The sequence below is a fragment of the Coptis chinensis genome, chromosome 4 (genome assembly GCF_015680905.1).
Source record: "Coptis chinensis isolate HL-2020 chromosome 4, ASM1568090v1, whole genome shotgun sequence".
Classification (NCBI taxonomy): Eukaryota; Viridiplantae; Streptophyta; class Magnoliopsida; order Ranunculales; family Ranunculaceae; genus Coptis; species Coptis chinensis.
Window position 1 is genome coordinate 5,340,447 of NC_141459.1, and position 16,945 is coordinate 5,357,391.

Consider the following 16,945-nt stretch of genomic DNA (forward strand, 5'->3'; position numbering starts at 1 on the left):
GAACATCTCCATTGCAATCTCGAATGATGCCTCCTGTCACAGAAGCATCAGAATTGAGCTTAATATGCCTGAATATTCAAATTCATTATTTTTTTCCTTCACGTTTTATGTTTTTAACTTCTTCCAATTACAAATTGTTACTTTTCTCACCGACCATCCATGACTGCTCCTCCCCTAATTTGGTGGTATTTTGTCGCCGTTCAATCCGTATTATTAAGCTAATCTTAGTGGCAATGTGGCATATCAATTTTGGGTGGGTGATGATATGTAGACATGAACTACCAATGATTAGATAGAACTAGCAAACTGAGAATACCTTCCGTTTACTTTCCGTCACTTTAATACTTTAATAGAGTCATAGACACCTGCAGCGAAAAATGTTGGAGTTTCTCTTTGTTTGTTTGGGAAATCTTCCTGGCAAGTTAGCCTTATTGCTTGAGATGAAGAAGTATCTTCAAAATACAAACATGAAATACCCATACCTTTTTGGAAGGTTCATTTTGTTGATTGTGAAATATAAACTTGTACCTTTTCTGAACTCATAACTGATTGTTGCTTTTCTCGACTCAATGATCAGAGATTGTATGGTTTTGCAACATGCTTGATGGCTGGTTTAACTTGTACACTTCTAGTAAGTTTGACTGCACATATGAATCCTTTAATTTCTGTTCGTTTGATTAAGAGTTTATATGTGATGTTAAAGTTGAAATGTATTAGTTTTGCTGCAAAATTTCATTTCATCTAAATACTAAACATAATATCTTTTTCCTGCAAAATAGTTTCATTAAATGTAAGGACGTACAGTCAGTTTTGAGTAAATATAATACAAACTATCGCTGACACTTTTCTTTTGTTGTGATCTATAGTGGTCCAGACATTTGCCTCACTTGTTTTTCAAGGCTTTTAGCTTTTTATGAAAAATCTTAGTTTTTATCTTAGCTACATTGCTTGAGGGTGATGAAAGGCCTGTTAAATTCTAATAGGCCTGTTATTTTATCATTAAAATAAAGTGCTGAAGACTGCTTTTAGTAACTATTCAAGCTCTTGCGAGAAAATACAAGCCAAGCAGAGCGAGAACAATTGATTCATTGACAACTTGATATTAGTTGGGAACAAACGGTAATACACATTTCCTGTTTTACTGAAAATTATCTAATGCGATTGATCTTTCACTGTACTATGCAAGTTTCCGATTGGTGACCAAGTAACATTAGTGCTTATAAGAAGTAGGATGCTCAGTTACTACATGGAATTAAGAGCAGCCATTCAAGAGAATAAGAGCTCAGAAAGCATATGCATATGAAATTAGACATCGGCTTAAAAACCAAAGTACACTAAAAAGTATGAAAGTACTCACTTGCTTAAAACCAGAGTAAACAAAAGCAAACATAACCCTTTCAAAAAAAAAAAAAATGGAAAGAATTCAGAGTCTACATAAAATTATTCTCTACTTCACATTTATTCTTCTTCCCTGCGACGTCTGATTACTCAGCCATTTAAGAGTCTTGAAAATCTAATCTACGGACCGGACCTCTTGGATATGTTGGCATGTAAAACATTGGTACTTGACCTTCGCTTGGAATGTAGGATTGATTCATATCCCGGTCAGTGGTTAAAAAGAATGATCTATCACTTTCTTGCTGATGATTCACTTGTGAAGCACCATCAATGTCATACATCATTGGGTACCCCGTCATATAAGCTGGTGGATAAATTCCATGCTGCATAAGTGACATCTGATTTGAGTTCCATAGTGGTTGGTGAACAAAACCACTTAAATCCTGTATACAAACATTTGGATTACCACCTACCTAATATGTATTGTGCTGAAAAATCAAGAAAATTCAAGCTACACACATAAGTTTTAACCTGTGAAAATTGATGAACATTTGAAATGCCACCGTCGTGGTTTGGTTTCATTGGTGGTTGGTGTGTCAAAGACTCCTGTACAGTTATGAATGTCAACAATATGTAGCCATCCAAGTGTTTACCTAACACAAATAAACACCAGCAAGAAAAAAAAAACAATTATATAATCTTTCATATCATTCCTAAGTAGCCTTTTGAACATCAAAATTGTTTGGGTTACTTTGCTCGTGTTCTTGTGTCATGGTTGCATTTTCTTCTTCAATACCTGCAAAACCCACAATGTTAACGTGACTAAACACTACTACCTATTCTTTTTCCTTTTTCCGGTGAACAATGTATAGGAAAAAAATATTTAAAAAAAAATGAATTCATACTAATACAAACCTTTTTGCTTGGATTGGACGCTTTTCTTTCGTGTGTTTCTCTCGATAACACCCCTCTTTCTTTTTGACGAGCCCTCGGTTTACGCTTCAGTTTTGGTGCTCTCAAATTTTTACTTATTATCATCTGAGTCTTGTGGTGGATCATCAATATCTAATGTGTTTTTTTGTGAAGCTCCCTGAGGATGTTTCTTCTCTAAAATATCTAAGGCTTCCAATTCCTTGTGGAGTTCTAACATCTTTGACTTCCCATACGCACACAAAGAATCTGACTTTGCACCAATAGCAATAACATTCTATGAAATATGTGACAACTCATTGTAACGAGTTGTTGTTGATGGATCTAAGCCACCTTGAATAGCCTCCCCGTATGCATCGTAGATAATTTCATTTATGCAATCTTTTGACCATCTTTTCAAATAATAACAAGAATGCAGACTTGTGAAATCCAATTCATGAAACAACTTTAATGCGTGAGAGCAAAGGATCCCTTGGAATTCGAATTTTCTACACGAACATTGCACGGTTTGTTCTGATTGCACATATGTCACTGTACAACAATGATCATTTCTGTCATTTCCCCTCTCCTTGACATTGTAAATTTTAGTATTTCCATCGTCTGATTCCTGCACTAAACAAAGGTTAAGAAGTTTAGTATACTCTTGTTGGAAAATACTAAACATCTTTCTTGTATATTTTTTCGATGCCTCTCTCTCAACAGATTAAGTAGACAATAAGTTTGGTGTGATCTGTGTAGACTTAGTTTCTGCTACTCGTTCATTCTCACGAAGATGGTCCACAACTTTTGAATATTGATCAACAAACAACCGAAGAATGAGAGTATTTCCTAAATATTGTTTAAGAAATGCATTGATGCTTTGGCTTGTTTGAGTTGTTGTCATACCGGCACAAAAAAAAACATGTGCATATACTTGTGCCCACTTTTGGCGTGACTTGTACAAATTCAGCAACCAAAGATTTTCTTCCAACCCATATTCTTTAAGTATGGACGCCCAACTATCTTCAAATTCACTTATTGTCTCTGGTTCATAAATGCATTTTGTGAACTGCTTAACAATTTTCTTGAACTCACCAAGTTTTCCTAAATTCTTTAAAGCATTCATACGTAAGTGCCAAAGACAAAGCTGATGACCTGATCAGTAAAAATAGTTTTTGGATGCTTCCCACCCATTGCTTCCAAGAATGTCTCAAATAACTAGATAAATGATTTTGTGGTTTCGTGACTTTCGTCACTTAATAATCTGCACCTAAAAATAAATGTCTGCCCATGATAATTATTCATATGATAATACCCACAAATGGCGCACACATCATATGATAATTATTTGTTTTAAAGGTTGTGTCGAAAGCAATTGCATCACCAAACAATCCGTAGTCTCGTTTTGCATTTGCATCACAAAAGAAAAATAATGTTATTTCATTCTCTTCGTTGTACCGAATAGAATAAAAATAGAATTTGTCTTCTTTCTTCATTCTCAAGGTGATGTCATCTCATTCTACATTCATCTCATATTCTAGTATTTTTACACTGAGATGACATCACCTTGAGAATATTCATGTACAGTGAATCCCCGACCCTCTCTACTCTTATCTATTAAGCTCATTAAAAATCAAAAAACAACTTAACATGCCTAAATATTCAAATTCATTATTTTTTTCCTTCATGTTTTCTGTTTTTAACTTTTTCCAATTACAAAATGTTACTTTTCTCACCGACCTTCCATGACTTCCCTCCCCTAATTTGGTGGTATTTTGTCGCCGTTCAATCCGTATTATTAAGCTAATCTTAGTGGCACTGTGGCATATCAATTTTGGGTGGGTGATGATATGTGGACATGAACTACCAATCATTAGACAGTAAATCTGGGCAGAAAATCGTGAACTGTATGGCTGTATCAAATCACTCTACCTAAATTCGAACTAATATTATAGATACCCCATGTGCTAATCATGACGAGTGGACGACTATCTTACTGTTTTTCTTTTGGAAAAGACGACCCTCTTATTGTCACTAAATAATGATACAAGGATATGATCGGTTAAAGAAAAAAAAGTTGAAACGCAGAGCGACCTGAAAAACTTAGGAGGAATACGTGTATGCGCCAGCTAGACACTCTACTTATTATACATGGATAGGGTACTTACGCATACATGTTATAAGAAAATCATTTCACGCTTTTCCATTTATTAAAATATAAGTTCCAGTCCCGCCTGTTCAATATACAAAAAAGTAACAGAAAGATTTGAAAAAATGTGTTAAATGTGGTTTCATGGAACTACGGAAGAGACTGATTCATTGTTTCTTTTTTCTTTTTCATTTTTTTTTGGGTAATATTCAAGCTTATCTACAGGGACGATTTCTTTCTAAAATGTTGATGCCTGTAACTTCAATCTAAATTGGTGGTTATCTACAATGAGCACTGAAAATCCCGTCATCCAAAGGCTTATATGTCATTTATGTGTAATGCTTTGTTAGGCTTATTTAGCTCATTTAATTTGTAGATTATCGGGAAAAAAAAGCTCATTTAATTGGTAGATAAGGAGGAATCTAATGCATTAATCTGCATTATGTTTTGCTGTAATTTTTCAAATATCATGGAAAGAGTACTCTCCCAAAAATGAGGGGTGGAACTTTGGTCGGGTTAGCCAAACCCGATGGGCTAAAACCCAACTATTGTTAGTCCTGGACTAACCTTTTAGATCCATGGTTCGGACTTGGTCTTGTAAAATCAAAATCGGACTTAGTTTTGGGTTAGGCTCGGGTTATAATATAAAATAATCGAAAAATCCGAACTTGTTTGCATATATATACATATATATTTCATTCATTCTATTCTATTATATTGTTTTCTTATAAAGATTTATTCTTGCCAAAAATAAAGTTGAGAATATTAGTTTTAGAGAGAATAATTGATTCAATCAGGTTAGTTTCTCTTTCAAATAATCAAATATATTTGATTTAGTTAGAATATTAAATTTCGGTGTTATTTATTTTTTAATTTATTTATTTAATAGTAAAAATGTGTTGAATTTTTCACTGTTTAACATTGAAACCCAATAAACTTGACTAACCCGAGTTGGGCTTGGGCTGAAAATTTAAAGACCGACTAGAACTTAGTTTCATATTCGGATTGAAATATTTGAAACTCGGGTTGAACTCAGGTTAGGCCTCAACCCAACCCAACCCACTCGAGTTCCACCCCTACCAAAAATCCATGCAAAGTGTGACTAGTGAGGAAGCATATCAGTAACAACCCGTTTGCATTGATATACTCAGACGTGCATGTCAAATTAAGTTCAGATTTAATCTTAATGTAAGAAGTGACACCTCACATTGACTCTCACATTGCCGTAACACTATGAAAAAAAATTCATGCCAAACTGGAAACCTGGGATTAAAGGTTTCAACCATAGATTTTTCGCATTACTAACTATTCTCTAAAATATGTTGTGATTACCCAAATAAGCAAAAAATAGAAATGAAGAAGATGCTTTTAAGTGAGAATTCATATTGAATATAATGATTCGTGTCTTATTCATATTTCTTCCTGAAATTTTAATGGTTTTAAGTTTGGTACATAGAACCAAAAAATTATTTCTATTAATAGATTCTCAGCTTACCTAGGGGAAAAAGGTACATAGAACGAAATTGGTCGACCAACAATTTCCTCCATATATACTTAATTTATGCTTTGGATATGCATTGCTAGGAGATGGTTGACCCTGCAATTTGTACAAGTAGATAGCCTCATAGCCTTAGTCGACAAATTTGAGATGTGTCATGACGATCTAAGTTGTCGTGATGAAGAGATATACCTTAATAATTTGGATAGAACTAACCCACATGGTCCAGCACAAAAAAAACCTCCGAAGTCAATTCTGATTGGTGTATTGCATTAAAATAATAAGTTAAATTCTCTCTCCTCTCTCCTCACCAGCCAATCACAGCTGACTTCTGAAGTCTTTTTTTGTGCTCGACCATGTGTGGCAGTCGCACCCTAATAATTTATGTGACCCACGGGGTACTGAGAGCTCTATCGTACACAGTGACTTAGGTGACCTTCCCAAAGTTAGTTTTCGTCTAAAGAGTGACGCTTCGTGACAAATTGGGAGAAAAAGTAATTCTTAGAACTATTTTTTTTTTTTTTTATAACCACTCACGAGGACCGAGTAGATGAAAGATCAACTATACTCTTGACGCGAAATTAAAAACGGCTCGAGCAGATGAAAAATCAAGTATATTCCTGACGTGAAATAATAAATAGCCCTATCCAACCGAAACGACCCGGTGTATGTAGTATATGAACAATGATTGTTTACTGTTCATACATCAACATAAACTATGAACAATCATTGTTCATATGAATAATACTTATTTGGGGTATGAACAATGAATATTCATACCTTATGTTGATGAATGAACAATGATTGTTCATACTCAAATATGTGCATGTACCTCATACAATATTTAATGTATGAACAATGATTGTTCATGACTTATGTTGAAATATAAACAATGATTATTCATACTCCAATAGGTATTCTTACTGATCATACATTATGTTGAGGTATGAACATTGACTGTTCATACCCCAAATATGTATTGTAACAGTAAGATTTGGTCAAATCTTATAATTATCGGATAATTAGGGAAAAAGGAGGTTTGATATGGATTTGACCTGAGTTTGTTCCGGACGAACTGCCTACGTATCTAGCTCTCTCGGGGGGGGGGGGGGAGCCAGAATCAAGTCAGACGTAGTTTACGATTTGGGATGAATGATTTGGTGTTGTCTCTTCTGGAGAGCCTAGGGGGAAGATGGAGAGTGGAGAAGAAGCATAGAATTCTCCCTCTTCAGATCATGTCTCCTCTTGATTTTATAGCTCATCAACTTAATGTGGTCTTGAATGAGCTTTAATGTAAATGCAATAAAATGCATGGTTGTTGTTATATAATTGTTGTAACGTCTGCCTTTCCATCTTTGAGCGTTACAAGACCTGGTTGTGGTCTTGGTATAAGCGACCTGGTTGTGGTCATGGTATGAGCGACCTGGCTGGTCTTGATATAGTGACGGCAGGTCTTGATATAGTGATGAGTTATGTTGGATACGTGTATAATATATGTTGGTTGTGTATATTAGTCTCTCACACAGCCCCCTCTCATTAGGTCATTCATAGGACGATCTGATGAGAGATTAACTCCACACGTGGGAAGCACACCGGTTACGTAATGATTGAAGATAAGAATGATGTTGCTTTGACAAGTACTAGATTAATCCTAGAAGTGTAGGCCCTCAATTAGTGAGAAGATTGTAACTCAAGATCGAGAGCATTTGGAGCTCAAGTGAGCATTCTGCTCTAGTACGTTTTGGAGTTCGTGTGAGCGTGCTGCTTTAGTGAGCATAGGTCTAGGGATCCATAGTGCTCAAGTGAGTGTTCTGCTCGAGTGAGCATAGGTCAAGGGACCATTTAGTGCTTATGTAAGCGTTTTGCTTGAGTGAGCGTAGGTCGAGGGACCCTTAGTGCTTAAGTAAGCGGTCTACTCGAGTGAGCATAGGTCGAGGGACTTTTTATCGCTTATGTAAGAGTTCTACTCCAGTAGGTCAAGGGACCTTTTAGCGCTTATGTAAGCATTATACTCCAATAGGTCAAGGGACCTTTTAGCGCTTATGTAAGCGTTACACTCCAATAGGTCAAGGGACCTTTTAGCGCTTATGTAAGCGTTCTGCTCGAGTGAGCGTAGGTCGAGGGACCACTTAGCGCTTATGTTAGTGTTTTACTCGAGTGAGCGTATGTCGAGGGACCTCTTATCGTTTATGTAAATGTTCTGTTTCAGTAGGTCAAGGGACCTTTTAGTGCTTATGGAAGCGTTCTGCTCGAGTGAGCCTAGGTCAAAAGACCTTTTATCGCTTATGTAAGCGATCTGCTCTAATAGGTTAAGAGACCTTTTAGCGCTTATGGAAGCGTTCTGCTTGAGTGAGCGTAGGTCGATCAATGGACCTTTTGTGCTTAAGTAAGCGATATGCTCCAGTAGGTCAAGGGACATTTTAGCGCTTATGGAAGCCAGGGGCGGACCTAGGAGAGGGCTAACAGGGGCTATAGCCCACCTAACTTCCCCACCAAAAAAAAATTACTATATTTATAGTTCTATACTATGAAAATGTAGGTTTCTATCCATATTAATCTGTGGGCATGTACAAACCCAATAAAACATCCTTGATCTAGTCATATAGGCCCACTCTAGATATATATACCTACTTTCATCTAGGCCCACACCTTTTATAAAAAAATTTATACAGTTTAACTTCATAATAGCCCCCCTTTGAGTAAAATCCTAGCTTCGCCCCTGATGGAAGCGCTTATGCTCGAGCGAGCCGGAGGTCAAGGACCCTTCGCGGCTTAAGTAAGCATTTTGCACTAAGTCAGTCCTAGAAGTATAGGTCCCCAACTAGTGAGAAGTGGTGATGCTATGTAGCGTTTGAGCTTGAGAGAGCATCGTGGACCGAGCGAAGTCCGTCCACGCTTAGTGAGCCAGTGGCTCTCAGTGAGCCCCCGATTTGATAGATGGCCTTGCATTGGCGTGACTATAGCTAGCCCTTTGTTTTGGAGCTTGATTGACATGTTTAGATGGAAATTATTAGCCCCAAAGGTGGTTGTGGTTAGGAGCTTGATTGCCTCGCACTAGATCGAACTAATACCAAAAAGGAACTAGAACAAAATAAATGGAAATTTAAGAGATGTGAGTAGATGGTCAGAGCTAGCCCCAGCTTTGGAGATAGTTGCCAATTGGTAGTGACTCTAGTGGTATCGCATTACACTAGGCATCGAGCTCAAGTCGCTACCGGTGAAGCACCGACTTGACCTACACACTATGCACTAAATGCCACCGTGTACAATGCAATGTAAATTGAGAAGTGAACCAGTAGTCTAAAACTAAGTAGTTCGAAATGAATCGAGTGATCGCTGCATTTTGCATCTGCTTTCGCTTGCTGTCCGCCAATAGTCTGAGAATATAGAGTTGAAATATTGCATATATGCAAGTGCATATATGCAATATATGCCAGAATCAAGTCAGACGTAGTTCACGATTTGGGATGAATGATTTGGTGTTGTCTCTTCTGGAGAGCCTAGGGGGAAGATGGAGAGTGGAGAAGAAGCATAGAATTCTCCCCCTTCAGATCATGTCTCCTCTTGATTTTATAGCCCATCAACTTAATGTGGTCTTGAATGAGCTTTAATGTAAATGCAATAAAGTGCATGGTTGTTGTTATATAATTGTTGTAACGTCTGCTTTTCCATCTTTGAGTGTTACAAGACCTGGTTGTGGTCTTGGTATAAGCGACCTGGTTGTGGTCATGGTATGAGCGACCTGGCAGGTCTTGATATAGTGACGGCAGGTCTTGATATAGTGATGAGTTATGTTGGATACATGTATAATATACGTTGGTTGTGTATATTAGTCCCTCACACAGCCCCTCTCATTAGGTCATTCATAGGACGATCTGATGAGAGATTAACTCCACACGTGGGAAGCACACCGGTTACGTAATGATTGAAGATGTGAATGATGTTGCTTTGACAAGTACTAGATTAATCCTAGAAGTGTAGGCCCTCAATTAGTGAGAAGATTGTAACTCAAGATCGAGAGCATTTGGAGCTCAAGTGAGCATTCTGCTCTAGTACGTTTTGGAGTTCGTGTGAGCGTGCTGCTTTAGTGAGCATAGGTCTAGGGATCCATAGTGCTTGAGTGAGTGTTCTGCTCGAGTGAGCATAGGTCAAGGGATCATTTAGTGCTTATGTAAGCGTTCTGCTTGAGTGAGCGTAGGTCGAGGGACCCTTAGTGCTTAAGTAAGCGGTCTACTCGAGTGAGCATAGGTCGAGGGACTTTTTATCGCTTATGTAAGAGTTCTACCCCAGTAGGTCAAGGGACCTTTTAGCGCTTATGTAAGCGTTAGACTCCAATAGGTCAAGGGACCTTTTAGCGCTTATGTAAGCGTTCTGCTCGAGTGAGCGTAGGTCGAGGGACCACTTAGCGCTTATGTTAGTGTTTTACTCGAGTGAGCGTATGTCGAGGGACCTTTTATCGTTTATGTAAATGTTCTGTTTCAGTAGGTCAAGAGACCTTTTAGTGCTTATGGAAGCGTTCTGCTCGAGTGAGCCTAGGTCAAAAGACCTTTTATCGCTTATGTAAGCGATCTGCTCTAATAGGTCAAGGGACCTTTTAGCGCTTATGGAAGCGTTCTGCTCGAGTGAGCGTAGGTCGATCAATGGACCCTTTGTGCTTAAGTAAGCGATATGCTCCAATAGGTCAAGGGACATTTTAGCGCTTATAAAAGCCAGGGGCGGACCTAGGAGAGGGCTAACAGGGGCTATAGCCCACCTAACTTCCCCACCAAAAAAAATTTACTATATTTATAGTTCTATACTATGAAAATGCAGGTTTCTATCCATATTAATCTGTGGGCATGTACAAACCCAATAAAACATCCTTGATCTAGTCATATAGGCCCACTCTAGATATATATACCTACTTTCATCTAGGCCCACACCTTTCATAAAAAAATTTATACAGTTTAACTTCATAATAGCCCCCCCTTTGAGTAAAATCCTAGTTTCGCCCCTGATGGAAGCGTTATGCTCGAGTGAGCGTAGGTCAAGGGACCCTTCGTGCTTAAGTAAGCATTTTGCACTAAGTCAGTCCTAGAAGTATAGGTCCCCAACTAGTGAGAAGTGGTGATGCTATGTAGCGTTTGAGCTTGAGTGAGCATCGTGACCCGAGTGAGTCTGCCTGCTCTAGTGAGCGGGTGGCTCTAGTGAGCGTCCTAATTTGATAGATGGCCTTGAATTGGCGTGACTATAGCTAGCCCTTGTTTTGGAGCTTGATTGACATGTTTAGATGGAAATTATTAGCCCCAGTTCAAAGGTGGTTGTGGTTAGGAGCTTGATTGCCCTGCACTAGATCGAACTAATACCAAAAAAGGAACTAGAACAAAATAAATGGAAATTTAAGAGATGTGAGTAGATGGCTCTAGCTAGCCCCAATTTGGAGATAGTTGCCAATTGGTAGTGACTCTAGTGGTATCAGACACACTAGGCATTGAGCTCAAGTCGTTGCTGAGAAGTACCGACTTGACCTACACACTATGCACTAAATGCCACCAGGTACAATGCAATGTAAATTGAGAAGTGAACCAGCAGTCTAAGACTAAGTAGTTCGAAATGAATCGAGTGATCGCTGCATTTTGCATCTGCTTTCGCTTGTTGTCCGCCAATAGTCTGAGAATATAGAGTTGAAATATTGCATATATGCAAGTGCATATATAAAACAAATTGAAGGGCAGCAAGTTCTGGACATCATTATATGAATCTAATAAAACATAGTGATGGTCGACCTCGAGCTATGTCAGTAGACCAGGTTGAGCATTGTTATGGCTGATAGCTCACTATTTAAAGAATTATGGCCTGCAAAAGATCGAATTTTGGTTTTTGCGCTAAAATCAAACCGATGTTAACGAGATCATTGTTGAGCTGGCTTGAGTTTGCATGCCATCTTAATCAGTGTTAACCTCATGGTATAAAATAGATATGTGACTTGAACTAAATTCAAGGTCAAACAAGTGAGTGGGATGGGTAATGTAACAGTATATATGGTGTGTGATAATAAATCCACCTATATATATGCTAGTTTGGACATAGAGTATATCATGAGCAGGTCGTATTGTATTGGTCAAAATCATATCAGCTAACAAATGCTATAGAAGCAAACCTTGACCAGTGCACAAACACTATATGAGCATAGAGCCTAGGTAGCGAGGTCGCTTGTACTGTGGACTTGTTTGCTAGAAAGGCAGTGAACTGAATTGAAGCCCCGTGTCGGTTGCTTCTTGTTATACGGTCTTTATTCTAAGCGAGATCGAAATTGTAAGCCATGCGACTGGAAAGAAAGTAAGTGGAATACGACCAATTTAATTAGGTCGTTGAAGACTTGTCGAGGTCGATCAAGTGTTGCCTGTGAAACCTTGTCCAGTGATGAAAGGCTGAAATGCTTTCTTAGGATCTGCAAAACATGTACATTTGATCTGGAAGAACTGAAAGGGGTGCACTGATTGCTGCATTTCACAGATCAGCTCGAGATCCATTCTAACGAGGTCGGTCAAGTCTAGCGAATAGAACGTGATCGACTAGTCTATGAGACCGATCAAAACTCAAGTTGTGAAACTTGGTCCAGTAATTTAATAAGTGGAATTTTTCCAATGATCTGTATAACACCATGTATTTATAGAGTAAAAGAAGTTATTATCGTATATGCATCAAGTGATTGTAACTACCCTCCGTTCCACAATACAGTGCACGTGTCCATATACCAGGTCGTCCACCTTTAGCTCGTCTCACACCATCAGATCGTATCCACAACCCAACACCCAGGTCGTCCACAACATCAGTTACATCCATTTATGGAAGCAAATCTACTAGTATAACCTTGGAGCTCAATCAACGCCACAATCAAGGAGACATTAATTTTGTAACAACATAATAATGACGAATCATCAAGATAGCACATAAGGTGGATCTACACTTCAAAACGGTCCAAAACAAATATGGGAGGTCAGCTCAAACATCTATAAATAGAGAGAGAGATGAACTACGTAAAACTTGATTCAAGTTTACTCTAAGAAACTTGATACGTAGGCAACTCTTATCCCAAGAAGAGTGCAGTCATTCCCTACTACACGAATCATCGTCATAATCTAGTAAACACAACATCTACAGTGATTAATGCATATATGTATCAGTTATAATTAGATTGTACTTACGTCCTGATCAGGTCGCTTAAGACCCACCTTATTTAGGAGCTGATAAGGTTCAAAGCGACGTTAAATCAAAGTTATGCTTAACACATGCAACTTTGAAACGGCCGTATTACGATTCCAAAAGCTATGGTAACTATCGTGCTGGAGTACGTAATGAAAATTTCTGTTCATTAATCCACACGTACTAAAAGAGCATGTGAAACAAAAAATGTAACAACCTAACAGGAGCTTTAATTTCCATATTGTAATAAACGTAATCATTGCTTAAAATTTGGTGTTCTACCCAATAAGGTTTTGTTCATGGTTACCAAATAAGGCCTACCAGTGCTAGAATAAATTTGAACATGGGAATATTAAATCATGGCAGTATGGAGTAGAAACCAAGATTTAACATATTCCAAATCGCTTAGACTTTAAACTTTTCAAGATATTCAAAAGCAAGAAAACAAGTACTTATCTGGTTGATCAAGAAATGTATATTTGGATTTTTTGATAGTGGAAAAACTTATCTTTCATGTATTGATTAATTCCGTAGGCAAGGGAGCTTTTTGATTGATCTCTTCGGAACAACCATTACCATGCTTCGTGGGCTTGAGAATAACAACTGAAAAGTGTAGTTTTCTCAAGAACTTCGACCTGCAGACGGCGGCAATGTAAATGTAAGATTTGGTCAAACCTTACAATTATTGGATAATTGGGGAAGGAGGTTTGGTATGGATTTAATTGAGTTCGTTCCGGACGAACTGACTACGTATCTAGCTCTCTCGGGGGGAGCCAGAATCAAGTCAGATGTAGTTCACGATTTGGGATGAATGATTTGGTGTTGTCTCTTCTGGAGAGCCTAAGGGGAAGATGGAGAGTGGAGAAGAAGCATATAATTCTCCCCCTTCAGATCATGTCTCCTCTTGATTTTATAGCCCATGCATCGATCTACTTAATGTGGTCTTAAATGAGCTTTAATGCAGATGCAATAAAGTGTATGGTTGTTGTTACATAATTGTTGTAACGTCTGTCTTTCTATCTTTGAGCATTACAAGACCTGGTTGTGGTCTTGGTGTAAACGACCTAGTTGCGGTCATGGTATGAGCGACCTGACAGGTCTTGATATAGTGACGAGTTGTGTTAGATACGTGTATAAGATACGTTAGTTGTGTATATTAGTCTCTCACATGTATGAACAAGGATTGTTGGATTGTTCATATCCTAAATATGTACTTCAATATGTGTTCTTACTGATCATACATTATACTGAGGTATAAACAGAATTGTTTATATCCCAAATAGGTATGAATAATGAGTGTTCATAACTCATGTTAATGCATGAACAATCATTGTTCATACTCAAATAAATATTTTTACCCCAAATAAGTATGAACATTCATTGTTCATATATATTTGGGATATGAACATTCATTGTTCATAGCAAAACGACATAAATGGTAAAATCAGAAAATATTTATTTAAAATTCAGGCTATTTGTCTTTACTGGTTTTTTTCACTCAAAAATTATTTTTCAGGGTTATTTTCAATTTTTCACCCGAAAATTGTCCTTAAGAGTGATTTTAAAAAAAATGCTGGTTATAAAAGTGATTTTCACTCGAAAATGGGACTTCGAACCGATTTCTTGTTTCGCCGATATCAGGAGGTCACTGTTAGGCCATTCGCCATAACCTTAACAAATGAGCCTTAGTACCATGAATTAGGAGCAAACACTTAAGCCAAACAAATTAGTCCACATGAAATCCCTATTGTATGAATCACTCAACAAAAAATGTATGGATTTGCCTTTCCTTTGATACATCCATGTAGACTATCACACAAATCAGTTCTCGCCTGCCTGAAAATTGTTATAAAAATCGGCTGAACTTAAACTGGCCAATTTTAGGTTCTCCGATCCGATGTATTGCTATTTATTGCTAATCGTTCAGGTTGTTTGGGGTGATAAATAACATTATTAACTAACTAATCAAGTGCGCGCATAATACATTACTAACCAATATATTCCGGACGGAACTCTTTCCAGACTACCTAATTGAGATTTGGCTCATATTGCCAGACAAAAATATGTGAAAAGTTTAAGTTCAAGTAAATAATGCAACAAAAGGGCCGAATGTCATGACGAATCCCATTAGCAGAATGACCATTACTCTTTAACAAAAAATCTTGTAATGTGTTTATTTGTTGGGACTAAGCCACTAACAATTGTTGCTTGGAATTAGACTTCTGCCTGCTTAATGTCGCACACTAAACACTGTATTAAACATGGCCCAAAATTTTGAATTTTTTTTTTTCCCATAAAAAAAAAATCGGATTTTAGAGAAATCAAATGAGGCGCGCGGCAATGAGAATGACAATGTCATTTTGCGGCTTTGGCGACACAACTTCCGAGCGCATCCATATCACTCTAAAAACTCCTAACTTGTACAGAGGGCAGCGTTCATTGTACATCAAGAGGAGTCCTTGAATAACAATACAAGAAGATTTATACCTACAAATATATGGGGTTGAATCATCTCAAGAGTAGCTAGCATTAATAACATCCGAGCTAATGGAGCAGTAGACCTCATGGTTTTACCAACCGGTTTTTTCCCGGTTCAAACCGCTGGTTCAATTAAAACCCGGCCAGTTCATTGTTAAAGTAAAGTTTTAAATAACATTATATATTTAAATTAAGTCCCCGCTTATTGTCCAATGGAACATTTTCTAATGCCAATGGTTCAAAACTGATTGTGACCAAATTACCCTCAAATAATATTGATGCTAACTTTCTGAAAAGGAAAAAAGAAGCACACGAGATGGGTGCATCTTCTCCACAAGGACTTGTCAGAGTTTTTTAATTTCTCAATTGTTGAAGTGGTCCTGAACTAAAAGTCTACTAAACCAGTGACAACAAAGAGCAGTACCAGCCTGGGTAGGTACTTAACCAGTTAACGTTTAACAATTCTCCCATTGAACTGATAGGCTGAATTCTCCCATTGAACTGATAGGCTGTCTGATAAAAGATAGCTGATATATAGACATTCTAAATTCCAATCGAAATCTAAATTTTTACTACAACCAACAATCTATATTCTAAGCAATAAAATTAACTATCACCAAACAAGCAATAACAAAATAAAGTAAAAACATAACACAATGAGACAAGATTTATCATGGTCTGGCCAATTATGTCTGTGTCTACAAGAGTCACTCTTTTTACAAGTATGGAAAAAAAAGATTACAATCACTTCTCACAAATATCTCTAACTTACTAGATCTCTTTTCACTTATCTCTCTCATTACAAATTTTTTCTCTTTACAAATGTTTCTTCTCAATTTTGGTTGTACTCAAAATTGGTTTCTCTAAAAAACTTATGTTGCTCAAAAACCTAACTTTAGTTTTATAGTATTATGAAATTTTGGCGAGTTGTGAAATTTTGGTTCCATCTGACATGCCAATATTGAAATATTGGCTTCCAAACAATGTGGTGAGGTCGCCTTGGTATCCTCCAGTTCGATGTGCTCAGATCGTTCAAACTTAATTCCAGAAGCATTAGCTTCAAAGATTGTGTGCAGATCGGTTAAGCTCCTCACGAACGATTCCATGGGGTCGTCTAACAATGCACCAGTTCGATGCCACCACACCATGTCATACCAAATATGGTAATGGACCCCAACATTTGGTTCACGAAAACCAAATTCACAGAAAGTGGAGAGATAATAGGAGATTTTCGCTCTCCAACACCACATATATTTGTATGAGGAGTGGTTTATCGCTGTATTTTTTAGGTGTTTTGGGGGAAATCAACTTCCTATTTCTCAAAAAAGAAGTTGCTTTCTTTACAACACCTGGAAGACATGGTGTAACGACCTGATATTGTCTCCACT

General features: G+C 37.6%; 1 protein-coding gene across 1 annotated transcript; it reads right to left on the minus strand.

Annotated features, from left to right (window-relative positions):
• Window positions 1–382: 382 nt before the first annotated feature.
• LOC147501416 (uncharacterized) lies at window positions 383–2,320 on the minus strand. The gene is made up of 4 exons (XM_086606465.1): window positions 2,254–2,320; window positions 2,090–2,134; window positions 1,870–1,991; window positions 383–1,781 (listed from the first exon to the last, which is right to left on the minus strand). The coding sequence occupies exons 2-4, from the start codon at window positions 2,109–2,111 to the stop codon at window positions 1,497–1,499; spliced, it is 429 nt and encodes a 142-aa protein (XP_086462591.1). The 5' UTR covers window positions 2,112–2,134; window positions 2,254–2,320; the 3' UTR covers window positions 383–1,496.
• Window positions 2,321–16,945: the final 14,625 nt, after the last annotated feature.

Excerpts from the sequence above, each read along its gene's own strand:
- LOC147501416 (XM_086606465.1), bottom strand. The coding sequence starts at position 2,111 with ATGACACAAGAACACGAGCAAA. Across the intron at positions 1,992-2,089 it reads GACACAAGAACACGAGCAAA|GTAAACACTTGGATGGCTAC; the intron begins GTAACCCAAACA and ends TATTTGTGTTAG. Across the intron at positions 1,782-1,869 it reads ATGTTCATCAATTTTCACAG|GATTTAAGTGGTTTTGTTCA; the intron begins GTTAAAACTTAT and ends GTTTGTATACAG.